Source organism: Artemia franciscana, unplaced genomic scaffold (genome assembly GCF_032884065.1).
Source record: "Artemia franciscana unplaced genomic scaffold, ASM3288406v1 PGA_scaffold_53, whole genome shotgun sequence".
Classification (NCBI taxonomy): domain Eukaryota; kingdom Metazoa; phylum Arthropoda; class Branchiopoda; order Anostraca; family Artemiidae; genus Artemia; species Artemia franciscana.
This window is the reverse complement of record NW_027062694.1, coordinates 119,218-138,979: the sequence shown is the minus strand read 5'-3', so window position 1 is coordinate 138,979 and position 19,762 is coordinate 119,218. Positions and strand designations below refer to the sequence as shown.

Genomic DNA, 19,762 nt, shown 5'->3' with positions numbered 1-19,762 from the left:
ATTTGACTTAAGCTTTCATGCTAAAAAAAAAAAAATAAAAAAAAATGCATCCTGATCAATGGTCTACCGATCTCCTTATTCGATGCCTTCGGCTGGGAGTGCAATGGGTGATTGGGGGCAAATCATCCGACGCTTCTTGCATTTTCCCTCCAGATTTCTTCGGGTACCCATTTAGAGCTGGGTCGACTCTGGCTAACCTTACAGAGTCACACCATTGAACCCCGTTCCAAACCAAATAACCAGTGACACCAGGACTCGAACTTTTGACCTCGGACTGTCAAGTTTGGAGCGCTAACCACTCGGCTAGGGGGGTCTTATGGCGCAAGAACCAATCCAGCTGTGCGTTCATGGCTCAAAATTGATTTGTTAGTAATTTGGAAGAAATAACGTATAGAAAATAGTGTGAACACATAATATATATATATATATATATATATATATATATATATATATATATATATATATATATATATATATATATATATATATATATATATATATATATATATATATATATATATATATATATATATATAATTTGTTTTACGATAAAACAAATATTTGGTTAATTATATAATATAATAACAATAAAATATCAAATATTATAATAATTCAGTGAATCCGCGATAATATAGAATCAATATTCCAAAGTATCAAATTCTGTATATTCTCTATTATTAAAACTGGGAAGACCTACTTTAGTCAACGTTTGGAAATATTGTTAGACTGCTTGAGATGAAGTTCTATTATAGAGTATTAAAAGAATGAAAAATTATTAATTTTTATTTAAAAATCACATTTTATTATAACAAAATATAATAAAATTATAATAATAGAATTATACTATTATAATAACTATATATATATATATATATATATATATATATATATATATATATATATATATATATATATATATATATATATATATATATATATATATATATATATATATATATATATATATATATATATATATATATATATATATATATATATATATATATATATATATATATATATATATATATATATATATATATATATATATATGTATATACACTTCAGCGGTACTAGTTTGTAGTGACATTTTTTTTTTCTCGGTGTTTTTCCATTGTTGTAAGACTGTACTTCGACGTAAGCGTAAACGCTGCATTTTTGACGCTTTCATAAACCATCTTACATAAGTGCTAGAAGATAGTCGTTATTAATACGATTAAAAGAAAGGAAATCGAATTACCTTTATCCCTTCATTTGGGTTGATATTTAGCCTTATTTCACCGTATATAGTCGATGGAATTTTTACATTTTTATTTATAATTCCAAGTTTGCTCATGTTGAAGTGACAAAGGTTTCCTCGAAAGACTTCTGAGTCGACACCTACCACGCCCTTGTTCCGCAGGGAGGGTTGTCAACCCCGTGTGTAGCTGACCTGAACCATCGCCAACAGCACTGAAAATGATAACCTTTGTTTTTTTTTATCAAAGTTACTTGGTTTTTGGTCTATTTATCGTACAGTTGTCCTTTAAGAGACAATTTTCCTTCAAATGACCAAAAGCACGAAAAAATAAGAACAGAAGATGAGTTACATGTAAGATATAGGAATTTGTAATAAAAAAAGATGAAAATCCTGGATATTAAGGAGGGAGGAGGGCTTTGTAGACGGGGGAAGGAAACAAGCGTGGAACTTTGAAAATAGACATTTTATGTGTAAAATAGAAGGAATTGTGGTAATATCGCATAAGTATCTCGGTGTTTTCGACATGTATCTGAAGCTTTGTACCATCTTTTATACCAAAGCTTGTACCATTTTGTAAATTCTTCTTTTTTTATAGTTTAAGTGAGAAAAGAACAATTTAATTAGATTGTATTTTTTCTAGGATGCCGATTTAATCGAAATCTTGTGGAAGCAAGACATTGATCTAGGTGTTGATAAATCCATATTTCAACCTATACTCCCCGGAGAACTTGGTGGGAGTTTGAAAGATAGTAATAAAGAAAAGGTAAGGTTTGTCCCTTAATTTTTATCTCTAAACTGTGCTTGTGTGTGCCGACTTCAGACACCTTAAAGCCCCGTCCTCATGCCTGCTTCGTCAATATATAGGCATCATCAATTTCGACCAATCAGAACTACTTGTAAAAGAGAAAACAAATTTTGAATGGTCGAAAGTGATGGTCAATGTCTACTTAAGGACGCATATAGATATTGGGTTTTACCTAGTGTGATGTTAATATTGATAGTTATTTTCATGGCTTAGAAATATTATTTTAATAGTTATGAAATATATCAACTTTTAAATAAGAAACTTTTATATGATTAGGTCTCTCCCGAGAAGTCACTTTGTATCCCAAGGTGAATGTATACCACAGGTTGGTAACCACTATCTTAAAACACAGGGTTTGCTTGAAATAATAGTAACGCAGATTTACAAGCAAAATAAACTGTTTCTAAAAGAAAAATATTCTAAGTCTTAAGCCCCTTTTTACAAGAGGAAACTGGATCGTATGTGGGATGTTAAACTGATGACAGAAGACGGACGGAGACGGACAATTAGTTTATCTATACCATATAGACTAGGTGTAGTTTTTATTATTGGGAAAAAAAGGTTCTGGGCTCCAATCGTATTTTCGAATAATGACATTTTTGGACAAATTTATGCTACAAATTTAGTTAAGACTTTCTTCAGCTAATACGAATAAAAACTGAACAAATAAACGACACTACCTAGATTAAAGGCCGTTTTATAGTTTTCTTTTTTGGGCGAGGGGGGTTCACCTCCCATGGAGGGATGCAAAGTGCACTGAAATTCACAAATCACCTTTTTTTTCCATAACGTATGAAAAAAAACTAATATTCTAATCTACATCCGCTAAGATTGAGTGTCGCTAAAACAGAGTCCGGTAAAAATTGAAGCATTAGATTGGTCTTTTTTTCTTGTCCACATAGAGCATGTATGTATCTTTTCTTAAAAACGCGGCTCTGTGGACCGAAGGTTATACGACGCGATTATGTATAGTAGTTTTTATTAGTTCACTTAAAAGGATTATAAAGATTCAGTAAATCCATAATGATATAGAATCAGTATTCCAAATTAAAAATTATGTATTTTCTCTATTGTTAAAACTGGGAAGACCTACGCTTTCTTTTATATTCAGCCAATGCTTGGAAATATTGTGAGACCGCTTGTGATTAAGTTCTACTATAGCATATTAAAAGAGGAGAAAATTATCAGTTTTTGTATAAAAATTATACCTATTAAAAAAATATAATAAAAGAATTATAGTATTATATTATAATATTATAATGAAAACACTATACACTTTTTTAAATATATACTTATTACTAATATATATTTTGCTACCCAACCCCCCATTGCACTTCCTGGCTGAAGGGCCAAGAAACGGAGATCAGCACCGCCGGTGGGGACTGTAAAGTCTAACGCCGTATCCTTTACTTTGAGCTCTAACGAACTCCAGTAACTCGTCAATGTATTTCACTTGTTATCGATTCCTCTTTTTCATTTATCATGTTTTTTTTTATTATAATAAAAGAATTATAGTATTTTAATATAAAGAATAAAATAATTATAGTATTATAATATAATGTTATAATAAAAAAAATAGGTTATAACTATATTTTTATTTATAAAACTATAATAAAAGTGTTATAATATGATATTTTAATAAAAAAATAATGTAATAAAAATAGTTTTACATTTGTTGTAGATTGATTATAACAAATTTGTCATTAAATATCTATTAAGATTATATTTAAAACTTTTATTAATATGTATTATGATAAAACAAATATTTGGTTAATTATATAACATAATAGCAATAAAATATCAAATATTATAAAAAATTCCGTAAATCCACGATAATATAGAATCAATACTCCTACATATCAAATTCTGTATATTCTCTATTATTAAAACTGGGAAGGCGTACATTTGGTTTTTATGGCACTTGGTATCTACGAAGTGACATATAGCGATCGTAAATTCTGTCGGTCTGTAGAGACGGTTAAATCGGAAAAATAAGAAAAAATGAGGTATTTTTAACTTACGAACGGGAGATCAGATCTTCATGAAATTTGATGTTTAGAAGGATATCGTGTCTCAGAGCTCTTATTTTAAATCCCGAACGGATCCGGTGACATTACGGGGAGTTGGGGGGGGGGGCTAAAGTCTTGGAAAACGCTTAGAGTGGAGGGATCGGGATGAAAGTTGGTGGGAAAAATAATCACAAGTCCTAGATAAGTGATTGACATAACTGGAACGGATCTGTTCTCTTTGGGGGAGGTGGGGGGAGGAGGAGGATTAATTCTGAAAAATTAGAAAAAATGAGGTATTTTTAACTTACGAAGAAGTGATCAGATCTTAATGAAATTTGATGTTTGGAAAGATATCGTGTCTCAGAGCTCTTTTTTAAATCCCGACTAGATTCGGTGATATTGGGGGGAGTTGGGGGGGGGGAAACCTAAAATCTTGGAAAACGCTTAGAGTGTAGGGATCGAGATGAAACTTGATGGGAAAAATAAGCTCAAGTCCTAGATACGTGATTGCCTTAACCCGAACGGATCTGCTCTCTTTGGGGGACTTAGGGGGGGTTTAATTCTAGAAAATTAGAAAAAATGAGGTATTTTTAACCTATGAAGGAATGATTGGATCTTAATGAAATTTAATATTTAGAAGGACCTCTTAACTCAGATATTTTATTTTGAATCCCGATCAGATGCAGTGTCATTGGGGGGGGGGACCGGAAATCTTGGGGAACGCTTTAAACCGGAGAGATCAGGATGAAACTTGGTGGCAAGAATTAGCACAAGTCCAAGATATGTGACGGAAATAACCGGATATTCTCTCTTTGGTGGAGTTCAGGAGGAGGGGGAGGGGAGTAATTCGAAAAAATCAGAAAAAATGAATTATTTGTGACGTATGAACGGGTGATCAGATCTTAATAAAATTTGATCTTTAGAAGGATCTTGTGATTTAGAACTCTCATTTTAAATCCCGACCAGATCCGGTGACATTGGGGGGAGCTGGAGGGGGGAACCGGAAATCTTGGAATCCGGAAATCTTGAAAAACGCTTAGAGTGGAGAGATCGGGCTGAAACTTGATGGGAAGAATAAGCACAAGTTATACATACGTGATTGACATAATTGGAACGGATCCGTTCCCTTTAGGGGCGCTGGGGGTTATTGATTTGGAAAAATTTGAAAAATTGAGGTATTTTAACTTAAGAACGGATGGTCGGATCTTAACGAAATTTGATATTTAGAACGATCAGAGCTCTGTCTTAGAGCTCTTATTTCAAATCCCGACCAGATCTGTTGACATTGGAGGGAAAAATCGGAAATCTTAAAAAACGCTTATGAATTTCGTAGATACGTGATTGACGTAACTGGACTGGATCCGCTCTCTTTGGGGGAGTTAGGGGGTAGGGTTCAGTGCTTTGGCGAGTTTGGTGCTTCTTGACGTGCTAGGACGACGAAAATTGGTAGCGTCTCAGGGAGATGTACAAATTGACTTGATAAAGTCGTTTTCCCCGATTTGACCATCTGGGGGGCTGAAGAGAGAGGAAAAATTAGAAAAATTAAGGTATTTTTAACTTACGAGTGGGTGAATGAATTTTGATATGTAGAAGAACCTCGTGTGACTCAGAGCTTTTATTTTAAATCCCAACCGGCATTAAGCCTCTGATATTCCTTTTAAAGCAATCTATATATATATATATATATATATATATATATATATATATATATATATATATATATATATATATATATATATATATATATATATAGTATATATATATATATATATATATATGTATATATATATATATATATATATATATGTATATATATATATATATGTATATATATATATATATATATATATATATATATATATATATATATATATATATATATATATATATATATATAGCAGTGTATCTTGATATTGCTTGAAACATAAGGCAAAATCTGTCTTTGGCCTTTTATTACTTTGATTTTTTTTCTCTCTTGTTTTCTGATGGAATCATTTTGATATAAAAGTTGAGATTATATTGAGTACAATGTTATTAGTTGGTAGACAGTATATGAATTATTCGAGCCTACTATGTAAGCTTAAGTAGAGAAGTGTCTACCTAGTAAATTTTGCCGAACGGAATAGGAAACCGAGTATAGGAAGTTTCCTTTGGATATCTTAGTTTGCCAAGTGTCTTTGCAGAGAGAAAGCCTTTTTAATAGGGCATAAAATAAAATACAGTTTTCTAACAATGATAATATCTTCTGCAAATGATAATAACTTCTGCAAATTCTGCGTAGGTGCACGCTTAGGTCCTTTTGCTAGGAGAATTTCTTTTCAGTATATAAGAAATAATTTCAGTATATACTTTTCAGTATAAAAGTATAATTTTCTAACATAAGAAACCTACATGGCTGCATTGTGAAATTTACAATGAAATTTACTTTTGTGTGTCTTTTCTCACTGTGTAAGTTTTTTCTTCCTTTTTTTGTTTTAATTACTTGGAAGGTTAAAACTGGATGGAAATGGGAGTTTTGATTTGACATGATCAAAAACAAACAAGAAATGAACACAAACGAGGTGAAGTTACAACCTCTGAAAACTTCAAGAAATCATTTTCTTTTTTTTGGCATTTTATCCTTAAAATCGTTGACAATTTTACTATTCTATCGGCCGTATCTCTGCTTGAACTTGCCCTAAACTGCTGAGCAAATAAAATACTCAAAAATAAAAGTTAAAGAAGTCTTTGTGGCACGTTTTTCTCTTTTTTCCCTTTTTATTTATCTTATTTATCTTTTTTTTAATATATTTGTTATCTTTAAAGAAGGAATTTAGGTAATATTACAGTATTTGGGCAAACTAAAAAAAAAGAATCCTCAAAAAAGAAGAAGCTTCGATATTTTATGAATAGCGTCGGAGCTTATTTACCTCCTGAACAACTAAAGATATACACAGGGTTTAAAATTTAAAGAGAGGTTTCTAACTCCAAAATGGCGCACTCTAAGTGGTGACAAATGGTAAGATTTGTTCAATTGGGTGTTATTTAAGCAGCTTGTCTCTCTGCGTTTTGTACTGCTTCACTTTTTAATTATTTGGACAAATAATTAGGTTCTGGACCCTTGTAAACATGACGAAAAGATTTATAGTTTCACATTTTACTAGTTTTAATTTTTTGCTAACGTTGGAAGCGCTGAGAATTGGAAAAAATATCGCCGGCCTTAAGTTCTCACCGCTACTAACCAAGCTCAGAAACCTCTTTAGTACTCAGAAGCTTCGTGCTCTTAGAATATAATAATAGTGTAAACACTGGCAATAATATAATGTGCTATACAGGAAGAAGAACACGAAGTCAAGAAGGATGATCCTAGCGACGAAGAGGAGAAACCTGACGATCCTTGGGCGGGATTCAACTATATCATTGATTCTGAGACAGGTGTGTAGATTATTCTAAGATTTTGACCATTCATTAACTCCTGTTTCGTTATATTCTTTGCGGCACTGGACATTTCAGAAGTGCCCGAGACACCGCTTGTTATTTTTTTTTTTGCTTTTGCTATATTTGATATATGTTTTGTATTACTTGCGATTCTTTTGGGAATTAGAAATTATTTGGAGCTTATTCTATCATTTAAAAATTCTTCTGAATTTAGTTTTGTGTTTCCTAGTCTATTTTGATGAAAAAGAGGCTTTTTTAAAGTTTAAGAACAAATAATGTGGTACCCCCCCCCCCCCCCAACTAGTGAAACCAACTCCAAATGAATGCGCAGCGCTGAACAAGACCGTCATTCAAGTGCGTTTCTTGGTTATAGGCGTTCCTTCCTCCTGGTAATCAGAAACGCGATTTTTTGCTTCTGGGAAAAATATATACGTAATAACCACAGAGCGTGGCGGGAGAGTAGTAATAATTTTTCAGGGTAGGGTTTGCGAATAAAAAAAAAACATAATGTAAAAAAGACATAACCGCAGTTGCATTTTTATGTAGCTGCAGTTCTATATAACTTCAGCTGTAATAGGATTTCAGCTACATTTTTATAGGCAGAAACATACAATCAAAATGATAGTTTACATAAGTGACAACTCTGAAGCATATAACCTGTATAAAATAATTAGCAAAAAATTTTGTAATGTCTTTTTTTCTATACATTAAAGCTATGGTAGCAAATAAAACATTATGAGGCGAATTTGTCCAAGTCCACTAAACACATAGCGGAGAGTACTAAGAAAGAAGGTGCACCTAACGCACCAACCAAAAGGTAAAACCTATCACGAATTTTTTTTTTTTTTTTATATATATCCTTGCCTATATAGGAGTGTGCGTGTATTTTTATTTTTCCGCTATAAAAACAAAATGCTAAACATGTGGAGTGAAAAGGAGAAAAAAAGTGTATCTATATAATTATTTCCGATTACATTTAAACTACCTTATATAAATATTTACTTACAAAACATTACATATTACCCACTATATATAAAATTCACCTAAGATAAAACTGACGGATTAAAGAATAGGAGCAAAAAGTTACATTTTAATACAAACATTATTTTAAATTTTTTGGTTTTTACTTATGCTCAAAAATTTTAGATGGACTTAGCAAATTTGGTTGCTAAATAGTATTTTTGTTAGGTGGGCAAATAGTTTTTTTTTTGTAATTTTCCGTGAATATGCTTATTTGAATATGCATAATTAAGCTAATCAAGCACTTTGACGCTCAAATTAAAAAATCATTACAAAGTGAACTTGATCAGGATGGGTTCTCGAGGACTCAAATGTTAACGTCCGAATTACTCCAGAGATATTTTCAGTTGTTCCATTTCCACGATATATCGTGGAAATTTCTTGAGCAAGCTGCTCAGAAAATCTGTAGAATGTTCAGACACAAAATATCGCGTTATAAGGTAAGAAGAAATGGAAAAACTTGATTTTATAAAGTAAAAAATTATTCCTTATTAACACAAATGAATTCTCTGGCTTGTATGTGTATTAATTTGCTTTTATACCTCAAGCATATTTCTCAGAAATACCTAATCTCTGCATCAGGCCTTAGAGAAACTTCTGGGAACAAGTGTTGATTGTTGGCTGCATGCAAAATGTTAACGTTGTAACTCGTTGTTACCATCCTTATTAAAGAGATTTCTCTGCTCGGGGATCTAGCTACCAAATCGTTTTTGAAATGCTCTACGAGGGTTTTTAACTCTATTCCAGAATTCCGAAGACCACTCATATAGTCTGTAGCTCCACCTATCCTCAAACTCATTATAACAAACTCCGGTAAAAACTGAAGCTAGGAATGTCGAGCGTCAAAAATGATTTTTTGAGATATTTCATGTATTAGGCTACAGAGACATTCTTGATGCAAAGGGGCTTCCAAGTGTTTTTAAGGAAATCATTGGAAATGCCGATGCCAGAATAGTTTTCATTGAAATTTATAAAAACCAGAAGCAATGAATGAACACATTTGTGTCACTAGTGACATTACGGAAACGCTTTGTGTAAGAACTGGAATCAATGTTCCAAAAGTAGAGGAGAACTGTCTGGTCTGCTCGGCATGACTTCTAGCAAACTCATTTTTTTAAGGAGACTGCTCCTTCGCTTGAGACGTGAAAAGAGGTTGGAATTGCTCTAATTAATGGTTCAGTTTCATACCTGTTGCCATCCACAAAGATTTGCTATTCCTGACTTATGAAAATAACGTTTCATACCTCAAGTATATTTCTCTGAAATGAATATTCCGCGTCAACCAAATATTTCTTAGCTCGATATTGCTGCTGAGCTCGCACAGCCTGTTCTGTTTGAGAGATCTCAGAAATATGAGAGAAATAGAGAAGTTGTTGCTGTTTTGCCTAAAGGTCATATTTAACTTTTTCACACGTCTAAGCTAATTGTCAAAAACAGTTTCGTAAGCTGTTCCCAAAAAGAGAATTAGCAGAATAATGTAGATCAGGAGGATTGACGTATACTTTGTCTTGCTGATCTTCACATTGAATGGCGTTCTGCAGCCGAGTTCTGGCAATTAATTCAGGAGTTTCAAAATTTCTGATACGACCTTATTCTAACCTTGACGAAATGGAAAATGGCTCTAGCATTGCCCTCCCATAAAACGATGGGAAAGCTGGGCATTCCTTTTGTTTTGTGCACGACGGTATCTTTTGTGATCTTGAGTCCTGTATCATGGTTGCAGCATCAGATGCAGCTTAGTAAAGAACGAATTCTAGCCCATAGTAACTGAAAATTATGAACACATTTTGAGAAAAAACCTGTCAAGTCAGGAAGAGTTGCCATTTGAAGCTGGTTCAGAAATGGTATCCTTTATTTCAATTAATCTTAATGGTAAAAGTTGATTGCTAAAACAAATTTATGGGCACTCCGAAAAACAGCCTGAAACCCCTCGAAAAGCATGTCAGTTTAGAATGAAAACTGCACCGTTAGAATCATCATAGCTTAAAAACTCATATAATAGAATTAGTCCCCCATCTTGAGCTACAAGCTAAATCACTCTCATGTAGGAAGCAATGATGTCTCCTTTTTTATCCTTATTCCTTTCCTCATTGCAATGAGCAAGACACTGTCTGTTGCTTTGCCTCCGAGCCTGCCTCCTGTGTCTCTGAACGTCTCCTTGTTTCAAACATCATCCATGTCCTTTTCTATATCTGGTGTATATAAAATGATAAAGTGTGTAACCCCTTGTTTATATATACTTAATGATAAAGTTTTTTAGCCCTCGTTTCCATGTTTGTAATTAAAGGTTCATTCAAAGTATGGTAAATAGAATCAGAAAGTAGTTTGTATTTTCCTAAACCTAATTGTAGGTTACTTTTATGACTGACAATTGCTTTTATAAACATTTTAACCTGTAGGATGAAATAACTTTCCTTATGCAGAGGATTCTGCTGCTTTTGACTCCCAGGTCCAAGCATAATAGAAAATAGTTTCTATAGAAGGCTTCTTTTTTCATTTCTCAATCAGAAGAAATTTGTCTAGTCATTTGACTGCAAAAGCAATTTTATGCTTTGTAATGGGCTTTATAACAGTTTGGGACTTGGGCCTTGGGCAGTCTTACATCAGTGTTTTGTTCTGTCAAAATTCTCTTCCTTTTATATTACATCAGATTCTGTATATACCCTGACTTGAGATGATAGGTTAAGCAATGACTTGTGAAAACTGTCTTTACAACATATGGCTTACAGTATCTTCTTAATTGATAAATAGATCCGGAACTGGTGATAATGTTATACCTTTCTTTCTGTAATGACTGGCTGTCATTACAATGATTGCTTCTTATGCATATAGATATTAGCATCATTTTATGTCGTCACAATCAGTTGTGTACATGTGGTGACATTAATAGTAAACTTGCTGATGAGGGTTTTTGTAGCGAGTTCATTACCATTGGATAGTTTTGGATATGTCGAGTTTTTCCAGCCAGATTGTGTCCTTAAGGAACCTCTAAAATTTCCTTTCTTTTCTTCTTCTAATATTTTTCAGCAAGGGAGGCTAGCAATCGACAAATCTTCCAATAGATTATTTTTATGTTTAAAGTATTTGAGCAAACCATCAGCATAGTTTATGTATTAAGCCCATACATTGTCTGAAAATAGTGTATATTCTTTTTGTTTTCCGACTAAACCAAGTAACATCTGCGAATTTTCCTCCTTTTACCTAACTTATGTTCGTGAATTTTGCCATCTGGTGATATTCAGATGCTCAGTTTTAGTTATAACATTCAAACCGTACAAATATTATGACCCTATATTGTAGATTCGTTAAAAAAAAACTTTTGAAAAAGAAGTTTTCTAAAGAAAAGTAAAGGCCATATCAAACTTAAGGTGAGAAGAAATAGAAACCTAGAATAACTCAAACTAAAAAAAAAAAAACAGAAATTACTATTAAAAAATAAATGAAGCCCAAAACGGACAGAAATGGAAAAAAGAATCATGGCAAAAAACATGGAACAGGTAATAATCTAAATGAATAAGTCAATCTTAAAACGAGTAAAGCTTAAGTTGAATATTCAAGCTCAAGCTTGAAACGAACAAAAATCTCTACAAACAAGAGTTTGGGTTTTGCCTCCTTCTCTCACTGTAAGTCTGAAACCTTCTGCATCATTGGTGCTTTACTGAAAACTTTGTGTTTTGAACAGTTCTGGAAAGTACAAATAAAATCAGACTAAATGTCTGATATGTAATGCCATTAATTGTTGAAAGTTCATCAGTTCAAGATGTTATTTCACAGTAATTTTATTTTCATTTTCAGAGCTGCAATAACTGGAAAAAAAAATATTTGTAACATAATTTGTTTTCAGTGAAGGACCAATTACTTAGCAGACTTTTGACTTCCACAGTTAGGAAAGGGGGTGGTATCCAAACGCTTGTTTCTAGTGAAGCTATATTTGTCTTGGAAAAGTCTTGGAAAGAACTAATAAAATTAAAATGACTACTTGATACATTTGATATATAATTTGATATGTATTTGACATATAATGGTACTAATTGCTGAAAGCTCACCAGCCCAAGATTATGTTTCACCCAGGGCCGAATTTAAAGCTTTGACGCTTCTAGGCCCAAGCGTTTTTGCCGCTCTGTTTTTGCGAGATTTTTGGGGAAATCCTCAAAATTTTGGGAATAGTGACAGCCGCAGGGCCTAGTGGGCTTATTGGTAAATCCTGGTCTGGTTTCGTAATTTTCATCTTATTTTAATGTTGTAATAAGTGCAAAGGAGAATATTTGTAATATATCAACTATAACGGGAATAGAAATTCAATAAGTCTATCCGGCTCTGAGGTTTCTTTTGCTAGCAGTCATACTTATCTGGGCATGCCTATTGGAGAAAACCCGAAAGAAACTGTAAACCTGGCATTTAAAAATTATGCCAGTAAGATCCGGGATGCGTATGCCTCCCTGGCTTCAAACGTTTCGTATCTAAGTAGAGTTCACCGTTCTCACTTATATAATAGCCTAACGGTTCCTCACTTACTTGCCCTTGCTCCTGTTTGGTTTGTCCTTAATTGTGGCAAAAGAAAGCTAGTTCATCTCCTTTACTTTAAATTTGCAAAGTATTTAATGGAACTTCCAACTTAGACAAGCAACTCTTTTCTGCAAAGAAAATATCATTTGGTAAACCCAGCTGGAGTTATTGAGAAGCGTATTTGTGATTTCACTACCGAATGCCAGAATTCTTCCCATCTTTGGTCATTTCTGTTTGTCTCTTGTTTGTAGTTGTCATACTTCAACTTTTTCTTTATTCAACTTAAAAATAACAAAAACAGTATTATTCCCCAACAGAGAGCAGAGCTCGTAAGGCTGGGACAGTGCAAAAACATAGAAAAAACATCAACACCTCATCGTAATAATGATTCCAAAATTTAATCCGGCAAAATGCTAACAAAATAGAAAAAAAACTCGTAAAAGAGAAGTAGAAAGGATAAGTAAATAAATAAATATCGGGCAGGATGGGCGTGGGAGTCCATCCGAGACCGAGAAAATTTTAGCAAACAATCTTTAATATTTGCTTTTTTAAATTTAGCTGAGATTTTTGGGATGGATCAAACAGAATTTTATCATTCAGCTTATAATTGTTAGCAATGAAGGGTATAGCAAAGTGTATAGCAAAGAATGTTATCATTTCTGTTGTCTCTTTTTTGTCTGTTTTTATGGCACTTGGTATTAACCAAGTGACATACAGCAATCGCCAATTCTGTCGGTCTGTCTGTCTGTCGGTCCCGGTTTTGCTACTTTAGGCACTTCCAGGTAAGCTAGGACGATGAAATTTGGCAGGCATATCAGAAACGGGACCAGCTTAAATTAGGAATAGTCGTTTTCCCGGTTTGACCATCTGGGGGGGGGAGGTGGGCGGCCGGTTGATTCGGAAAAAATAGAAAAAATGAAGTATTTTTAACTTACGAACGGTTGATCAAATCTTAATGAAATTTGATGTTTGGAAGGATATCGTGTCTCAGAGCTCTTATTTTAAATCTCGACCGGATCTGGTGACATTGGGGGGGGAGTTTGGAGGGGGAAACCTAAAATCTTGGAAAACACTTAAAGTGGAGGGACCGAGATGAAACTTGATGGGAAAAATAAGCACAAGTCCCAGATACATGATTGACATAATCGGAACGGATCCGCTCTCTTTGGGATAGTTGGGGGGGGGGGGGTTATTTCTGAAAAATTAGAAAAAATGAGTTATTTTTAACTTACGAACAGTTGATTGGATCTCAATGAAATTTGATATTTAGAAGGATATCGTGGCTCAGAGCTCTCATTTTAAACCCGACCAGATCTAGTGACATCGGGGGGGGGATTTGGGAGGGGGAAACCTAAAACTTGAAAAACACTTAGAGTGGAAGGATCGGGAGGAAACTTGGTGGAAAAAATAATCACGGGTCCTAGATACATGATTGACATAGCCGGAACGGATCCGCTCTCTTTGGGGTAGTTGGGGGAGGGGTTAATTCTGGAAAATTAGAAAAAATGAGGTATTTTTAACTTGCGAACGGGTTATTGGATCTCAATGAAATTTGATATTTAGAAGGATACCGTGTCTCAAAGCTCTTATTTTAAATCCTGACTGTATCTGGTGACGTTGGGGGAAGTTTGGGATTGGAGAACCTAAAATCATGGAAAACGCTTAGAATGGAGGGATCGGGATAAAACTTGGTGGGAAAAATAAGAAGAAGTCTCACATACATGATTTACATAATTGGAACGGATCCAATCTATTCGGGAGGGGGGGGGGTTGTTAATTCTGAAAATAAGAAAAAATGACGTATTTTTAACTTGCGAAGGAGTGATCGGATCTTCATGAAACTTCATATTTAGAAGGACTTTGTAACTCACATCTCTTAATTTAAATCTCAACCGGATCGAGTGTAATTGGGGGGGGGGGACCGGAAATCTTAGAAAATACTTAAAGCGGTGAGATCAGGATGAAACTGGATGGGAAGAATAAAAGCCTGTCTAAGATACGTGACTGACATAACCGGACCGGAGCTGCTCTCTAATGGTGGAATTGGAGGGGGGGGGGGTAATTTTGAAAATTGAGGTATTTGTAACATACGAAAGGGTCACCAGATCTTAATGAAATTTGATATTTAGAAGGATCTTGTGCTTTAAAGTTCTTATTTTAAATTCCGACCAGATCCTGTGACGTTGGGGGGAGTTGGAGGGGGAAACCGGAATTCTTGGAAAACGTGAAAATTAGGGTATTTTTATCTTACGAATAGATGATCGGATTTTAATGAAATTTGATTTTTAGAAAGAATTCATGTCTCAGAGCTCTTATTTCAAATCTCGACCAGATCGTTTGACATTGGGGGGAGTTGGAGGGGGAAATCTTGGAAAAACACTTGGAATGTAGGAATCGGGATGAAGCTTGGTGGATAAAATAAACAAATGTCCTTGATACGTGATTGACAGAATCGTACTGGATTCGCTCTCTTTGGGGGAGTTGGGGGAGGGGTTCAGTGATTTGGCGAGTTTGGCGCTTCTGGACGTGCTAGGACGATGAAAATTGATAGACTTGTCAGGGAGCTGCACAATTTGACTTGATAAAGTCGTTTTCCCAGATTCGACCATCTGGGGGGCTAAAGGGAGAGGAAAAATTAGAAAAAATTAGGTATTTATAACTTACGAGTGGGTGATAGGATCTTAATGAATTTTGATATTTAGAAGGACATCTTGACTCAGAGCTCTTATTTTAAATCCTGACCGCCGTTAAGCCTCTTATTTTCCTTTTTAAATCAATCTATTGATTCATAGAATTTTGTTAGAGCTCATGCCATATGATCTCTTGGCTCTTAGCTCTTCTCGCCTCGTCACAAGTGCCATATGAGCTCTTAGCTCTTGTTCTTTTCTTGATTTTTACTCCGTCTTTTTCTGGACTTTCTGCCCAGTATTTTGTGATAGGTTATAAATAAAATGATGATGATGATAATTCGGTAAAGCGCCAAATATGCAGTAGGCCTTATGCTTTTAGCGTTAAGGAAACGAGTAGTTCTACAAACTCTTGTTTGTAGTGAAGAAGTTTTGGAAAGAGCTAATAAAGTTAAACTGAGTTCCCATGGTTTTTATGGCACTTGCTATTAACCAAGTGACATATAGCAATCGCAAATTCTATCGGTCGGTCTGTCGGTCTGTCTGTCCTGGTTTTGCTACTTTAGGCACTTCCAGGTAGGTTAGGACGATTAAATTTAGCAGGCGCATCAGGGACCGGACCAGATTAAATTAGAATAGTCGTTTTCGCGATTTGACCATCTGGGGGGGGAGTGGGGGTCGGTTCATTCGGAAAAAATAGAAAAAATGAAGTATTTTTAACTTACGAACGGGTGATGGGATCTTAATGAAATTTTATGTTTGATATCGTGTCTCAGAGCTCTTAATTTAAATCCCGACCATACCGCTAAAATTGGAGGGAGTTTGGTGGGGGGAATCTAAAATCTTGGAAAACGCTTAGAATGGAGGGATCGGAATGAAACTTGGTGGTAAAAATTATCAGAAGTCCTAGATACGTGACTTACATAACCAGAACCGATCTGCTCTGTTTGGGCGAATCGGGAGGGGGGGGGGGTAAGTGAAAATTAGAAAAAATTAGGTATGTTTAACTTACGAAGGAGTGATCGGATCTTAATGAAATTTGAAATTTGGTAGAATATCGTGTCTCAGAGCTCTTTTTTTAAATCCTGGCTGGATCCAGTGACATTAGGGGGAATTGAGGGGGGAACCTAAAATCTCGGAAAATGCTTAGAGTTGAGGGATCGGGATGAAACTTGGTGGGGAAAATAAGCGCAAGTTCTAGATATGTGATTGATATACCCGGAGTGGATCCGATCTCTTTGAAGGAGTTGGGAGGGGGGGGGGGGTAATTCTGAAAAATTAGAAAAATGAGGTATTTTTAACTTACGAAGGAGTGATCGGATCTTAATGAAATTTGATTTTTGGAAGGATATCGTGTCTCAGAGCTCTTCTTTTAAATCCAGACCGGATCCGGTGACATTGGAGGGCGTCGGGGGGGGGGGCTAAAATCTTGGAAAACGCTTAGAGGGGAGTGATCGGGATGAAACCTGCGGTAAAAATAATCATATGTCCTAGATACATGATTGAAATAACTGGAACGGATCCGTTCTCTTTGGGGGTGTTGGGGGAGGAGCGTTAGTTCTGAAAAATTAGAAAAAAATGAGGTATTTTTAACTTACGAACGGGTGATGGAATCTTAATGAAATTTGATATTTGGAAGGATATTCTGTCTCAGAGGTCTTATTTTATATCCCGGCCAGATCCGGTGTCCAAGATAAGTGACTGACATAACCGGACCAGATCCACTCTCTTTGGTTGAGTTGGGGGGGGGGAGAGTAATTTTGAAAAAAAATGAGGTATTTGTAACTTACGAACAGGTGATCAGATTTTAATGAAATTTGATATCTAGAAGGATCCTGTGCTTTAGAACTCTCATTTTAAATCTCGACTAGATCCGGTGACTTTGAAGGGAGTTTGTGGGGGAAACCGGAATTCTTGGAAAACGTGAAAATCGGGGTATCTTACAAATGAGTTATCGGATCTTAACGGAACTTGATATATAGAAGAATCTTATGTCTCAGATGCTCTATTTTCAATTCGAATCGGTTCCGGGACATAGGGGATTGGAGGGGGGAAACAGAAATTTTGGAAAGCGCTTCGAGTGGAGAGATCGGGATGAAACTTGATGGGAAGAATAAGCACAAGTTATACATACGTGATTGACATAATTGGAACGAATCTGTTCACATTGGAGGAGCTGGGGGGTGGGGTGTTGATTTGGAAAAGTTAAGAAAATTGAGGATTTTTTATCTTAAGAACGGGTGACCGGATCTTAATGAAATTAGATATTTAGAAGGAACTCTTGTCTCAGAGCTCTTATTTCAAATCCCGCCCAGATCTGTTGACATTGGGGGGAGCTGGAGGGGGAAACCGGAAATTTTGGAAAACGCTTAGAGTTGAGAAATCGGAAGGAAACTTGGTGGGTAGAATAAGCAAATGTCGTAGATACGTGATTGACGTAACCGTACTGGATCCACTTTCTTTTGGGGAGCTAGGGGGTGGGGTTCAGTGCTTTGGCGAGTTTGGTGCTTCTGGACGTGTTAAGACGATGGAAATTGGTAGGCTTGTCCGGGAGCTGCACAAAATTGACTTGATAAAGTCGTTTTCCCCGATTAGACCATCTGAGGGGCCGAAGGGAGAGGAAAAAGTAGAAAAAATGAGTTATTTATAACTTATGAGTGGATAATCGGATCTTAATGAATTTTGATATTTAGAAGGACCTTGTGACTCAGAGCTCTTATTTTAAATGCCGACCGGCATTAATCCTCCGATTTTCCTTTTAAATCAATCTATTGATTCTTAGAATTTTGCTAGAGCTCATACCATGCAGGGAGGCAATGCAGGGAGAGCCAATGGTCAGTTTTCATGATTAATAATTGATAATTTTTCAGAGAGGTGGGTATCGGGTCATGGAGGATCAGGGATCAGCTCCCATAAGTCTGTTGCTATTATTGTTTTTGGTGGGATTGGCTTTGGAGGGCAAGGCTATCTCAAAATGGCTTTAAAAAATTCGATTGGATGGATTTGAGGTAAACAGGGTAGGAGGGCTAGTTGACTCTTAAAAAAGGAGCTAGAAGTTACAATTTCTTATAGAATGAGTCCCAGGCGAAGTTAGACGATCATCTCTTTCGTAAAAACCTTGTATACCTCTAGGTTCGGGGGGGGGGGCTGTGTCAATCCCAGGTTTTTTATATGATCTTGGATATTTTTTGGACAGAAGGAAATTCTCAACATTTTGATCGGAAGCATTTAGGGAAACGACGGTTGGTGGAGGGGGCGGGCTAGTTGCCATCAGATTACTTTTGACTCTCAAAAAGGAAACTGAACTTTTAAATTTCTAGTTATTTGAGTCCCCTTTGAAGTTTACCTCTTCTATAGGAATCATGTATGCCTCCCTGCATAATTTACAATCCTTCCCCTGGGCTCTGACGGGGATAATGCTGACCTCTAAGTTTTTGTTATCTGTTGGTTGGGCTACTTAAAAAAAACGGCTATCTCAAAATTTTGATTGAATACGTTTGAGGAAAAGAGGATGTGCGGGAGGGGTGGGTAAATGGCCTCTGTTCACTTTTGACTCTTAAAAAGCTAACCAGAACTTCCAATTTCCAAGCAAATGACCAACCTCAAAAGTCTGTATGACCACTCCTTAAATAAAAATGTTAAATGCCCCCGGTGCATAACTTACAACACTTGACCGCTGGCTCTGGGGGGTTGGGTCAAACCAGGAGTTTTTTTTTTTATTTAATCTTTAAACTAATTTGAACACAATGGCTACCTCAAAATTTTAATCGGATGCATTTGGGGAAAAGGGCCTTGGGGGAGGGGAGTGATCACTCTTGACTCTTAAAAAGGGCACTAGAAATTCCAGTTTACAATTGAATGAGCCCCTCTGAAGTTTATGCTACCGTCCCTTCCATAAAAAACTTGTATGTCCCCTGGGCAGAACTTGCAATGTTTGCCCCCGGATTCTTGGGGGGGGGGCTGTTTTATCTCTGGAATTTTTGTTATATGATTTTTGGTCAATTTTGAGCAAAATGGCTATATAAGTAATTCGATTGGACGCATTTGCGGAAGAGAGGGCTGGTGGGGGAGGGACAAGTTGCCTTCATCACTTTTGACTCTTGAAAAAGAAACTAGAACTTTGAATTTTTAATCATTT

General features: G+C 35.5%; 1 protein-coding gene across 4 annotated transcripts in view; it reads left to right on the top strand.

Moving 5' to 3' along the window:
- Window positions 1–19,762, top strand: part of LOC136041989 (endoplasmic reticulum membrane sensor NFE2L1-like) — a 140,596-nt gene that overhangs the window by 23,212 nt on the left and 97,622 nt on the right. For all 4 annotated transcript variants that reach the window (XM_065726811.1, XM_065726808.1, XM_065726810.1 and 1 more), the window contains exons 3-4: window positions 1,881–2,003; window positions 7,369–7,468. In XM_065726811.1, the coding sequence (XP_065582883.1) occupies window positions 1,881–2,003; window positions 7,369–7,468 (223 nt within the window). The remainder of the gene's footprint in view (window positions 1–1,880; window positions 2,004–7,368; window positions 7,469–19,762) is intronic.